Below are 3,631 nucleotides of genomic sequence, written 5' to 3' on the forward strand. Positions count from 1 at the left end.
TTATGCTTACGCATTATGCGTTGTATGTAGTACAGAAGTGTGTGCTCCCCGCTATAGCCTTTATGCCCGTATCAAGTGGTATCACACTACGGATTGGGATTGAGATTGGATTGAAATTTGACCAATCAGAGTAAAGTTTACTAAACTTGAGATCAGTTTTCTCTGTTCTATTGATTAAATTTTAATCCAATCTGTAGTCTGATACGGACTTTAGGCTGGCGTCCCATGAAGCGGAAACGGAACGAGCGTATCACCAATCACGGGACCGTTTCGACCATGGGTTTCGACGGAATCTTTGACAGGGTTCTATTCAGAATGATTCCGTGATTGGTGATACACTCGTTCCGCGTTCCGCGTATTCCGCTCCATGGGACGCTAGCCTGTCATAGAAGGCGCCAGTGGCGCCTTCCACGCCATTGTCTCTCGCAGTTTCCTTTCATTTCCTTTCTTCGCGCACGTCGTTCCTATTTGAAGAAAATCCGTCAAGATGGGTCGTATGCACTCGCACGGGTAACGTAACAATATTTGTAAAGTATTATCGATGCGATCTTTCGTTCGCAACAACGCTCGCGATTTTCGCGATACCAGATTTCTCATAATCGAGATGTTCCGACGGCGTGACCGTTCGGCAACCATGTGTTTACAGCTCCGTTGTCCGTTCTTGCCGCTTGAATGATGAATTATCCTCCGATCTGTCGAGTTTATAGCGTATAACTGTCAAACTTTGTTCATGATTTGGCTTCTTACATGCGCCGTAGATCTCGGTCTGAATCGAGCACACCGCTTCTCCGAGTACATAACCTAGCACGTGCACGCGGTGCAATTTGCGCTAGATAACCCCAAAGTTAAAGATGTCTTGTATTCCTCGCATCCAGGCGAGGATATTCCCCTCTTCTACCAAAGATGTTTGGTTTAATTGTGATGGCGGAGTACTGTATGACGGCGTAAAAATTCATCCCATAGATGCCGAGGGAACACTTCGATAATAAAGAGCTTAATTTTTTATTATCATTCATTTTTATAGAATGTTTATGTCCAGGTAGCTGAATGACGTCTAAAGACGTCTTTATGACGTTTTATTGGCGTTAGAGATGTTATTAATATGTCATTTGACGTCACTCTGCTACCTAGATGGTGTTTTTGAGAAACCACTTTTTAAATATTTCTTAGATGTTATATTATTAGCATTTTAAAACGATTCTAAAATGGTTTATTCTACATAAATCTATATAGAATAAACCATTTAATTATATATATATATATTAATTATATATATATATATGGAAAGTACCCGATTATGAGATACCATATCTATTTTGTGTGATTGCCGGAAGTCTATGGGCAGAATTGAAAAATATAGTAGGTTATTTTGAAGGGAATTTAATAAGCTTTAAGATGCTGAAATGTAAAATTTAATTTAAATATTAATTTTGCTGAAAATTAGAAAAATGTGAAAAATGAGCTTTCGGCAAAATCGCAAAAGTGTGCTCCTAATATGTTTCTCCAATACACATGTGATGCAGAAGCATATTTGCAACAATCGTAAACCCACTTATACTCAATATTGTACCTAATCTTTTCCCTCCACCCTTCCCTCTCAAATCAAGGTCAGCACAGTCTTATAAATTCGTATAAACCTTCCCTTAAAGTTAATATAGTATTTTCTCTTTTTTTATTACTATACAATAACTTTCATACTCCAGCAACCCAGGAGTACCCTGAGTATCTCATGTTACGAGCACCACGCCTTGCGGTTTCACGATCACCAAATCTAATCTCTACAATTGAGCAACTCAACATATCCCGTATTTTCCTATTAATACGACCTTACTCTGTCGCTGCATGCAGAACTTATTGCCAAATATTTATTAATTATATAATACACAAGGTTTAAAGACTCATATTCATGACACTTGACAACATCCAATTTCACAATTTCTTTCTCTGCAACGACTACACGCACGATCAAACAATGAATTTTTCACTAAATAGATTTTATCCCAAAGGCAATAAGTTCATGGTCGAACCAACAGATAGGGCCTATTAGTTTAGCAGAAATTTCGCTGTCGCATATTAGGAGCCTATCTCATAATAGAGGACTTTCCTATATATATATATACACATACATACATACATATATATATATATATATTGTGTATATATATATATATATATATATACCTATATATATATATGAATTTAATTATTATATATAGAATTACTTAAAAATTTATAAATAATTTATTTAATGATTATCTCTTTTAGAAAGGGTATATCCCAGTCGGCACTTCCCTACCGACGAAGCGTACCAACTTGGTTGAAGTTGACGCCGGAGGATTGCAAAGAACTTATTTACAAGCTAGCAAAAAAAGGACATACACCGTCTCAAATTGGTAATTTTAATAATCCATTTATGCTTTTACTGTGATAAAAGATAAAAGTCACATCAAGGTTTCTGAACTCTCCGCTATCATGCGAGATCGTGAAGTCATTCTTGTATGTCATTTCCAAATAAAAAGATATTTGCGTAAAATAACTTAGATCACTTCAACACACTTCAAAAATACTCCGAGATCTATCCCTTTTCCTTGACAGTTAATAAACAGCCGTAAAGTGAATGTAATACGAATGCAGGCTTATGTGCGGACACATGACTAGGCTTTGTATCACATTCATTTTACGGCTGTTTGTTAACTGTCAAGGGAAAAGAATAGTCCTCGGAGTATTTTTGAAGTAATCTAAAGTGTTTTTTTAAGTGATCTGAAGTGTTATTTTACGCAAATATCTTTTTACTTTGAAATGGCACACAAGAATTCTCAGTGTGTCATTTCTCGCCTCTAACATCACGATCTCACATGATGGCGGAAAAAGCTCAAGAGTGTTAATTTGCTTAAGTGTTAATTTGTTAAGAGGAACTAGTATATCTGAAAGCAAACTGTCCAGGAGATCTTAGAATCTTTAATTTGATCTCCTTAACCAAACACGTTTGCAAGATAAAAAGCGGTGTTTGATGTGAATACGATAACTCGTCGTTTCACAATAGGTCATCACTGACATTTGTAGAACATTATCAAATTTAAGAATTGTTAAAGTGGCAAAAAGAAATGTATATAATGTATGTATGTATGTGTATGTGTATATATATATATATATATTTTTTTTTTAAGGTGTCATCCTTCGTGACTCGCATGGAGTGGCACAAGTGCGATTCCGCACAGGAAACAAGATTCTGCGCATCGTGAAGAGTATGGGCCTGGCCCCCGATCTACCAGAAGATTTGTACTACTTGATCAAAAAGGCCGTTGCCGTGCGCAAGCATCTGGAGCGAAATCGCAAAGATAAGGACAGCAAATTCCGTTTGATTCTCGTCGAGTCGAGAATTCACAGGTTGGCACGTTACTATAAAGCAAAGGGATCTCTGCCGCCTAATTGGAAATATGAGAGTTCAACAGCCAGTGCTCTCGTAGCCTGATTTTGTTTATTGTATTTACATATTATGCTTTAATAAACTCCGGAGACACTAATTTAATTTTTTTTCTAATACTACGAATACGCTAATATGATACTTTCTTTCTAATACTACCGTTTTTCTAATGCTATCAAATTATTAACGTTATGTATCAGTGCTGTC

The 3,631-nt window shown here is 36.5% G+C and overlaps 1 protein-coding gene across 1 annotated transcript; it reads left to right on the forward strand.

Moving 5' to 3' along the window:
- The first annotated feature begins 401 nt into the window (after positions 1-401).
- Positions 402-3,524, forward strand: LOC112462235 (40S ribosomal protein S13). The gene is made up of 3 exons (XM_025027898.1): positions 402-510; positions 2,266-2,393; positions 3,168-3,524. Exons 1-3 carry the CDS (start codon positions 488-490, stop codon positions 3,470-3,472), a joined length of 456 nt encoding a protein of 151 aa, XP_024883666.1. The 5' UTR covers positions 402-487; the 3' UTR covers positions 3,473-3,524.
- Positions 3,525-3,631: the final 107 nt, after the last annotated feature.

The sequence above is a fragment of the Temnothorax curvispinosus genome, unplaced genomic scaffold (assembly GCF_003070985.1).
Source record: "Temnothorax curvispinosus isolate PA1 unplaced genomic scaffold, ASM307098v1 QBEX01012095.1, whole genome shotgun sequence".
In the NCBI taxonomy this organism is placed as follows: domain Eukaryota; kingdom Metazoa; phylum Arthropoda; class Insecta; order Hymenoptera; family Formicidae; genus Temnothorax; species Temnothorax curvispinosus.

Bases quoted from the DNA above. Each gene is read 5' to 3' on its own strand.
- LOC112462235 (XM_025027898.1), top strand. From the start codon at position 488: ATGGGTCGTATGCACTCGCACGG. The intron at 511-2,265 runs GTAACGTAACAA...TATCTCTTTTAG, and splicing joins GGTCGTATGCACTCGCACGG to AAAGGGTATATCCCAGTCGG. The intron at 2,394-3,167 runs GTAATTTTAATA...TTTTTTTTTAAG, and splicing joins ACATACACCGTCTCAAATTG to GTGTCATCCTTCGTGACTCG.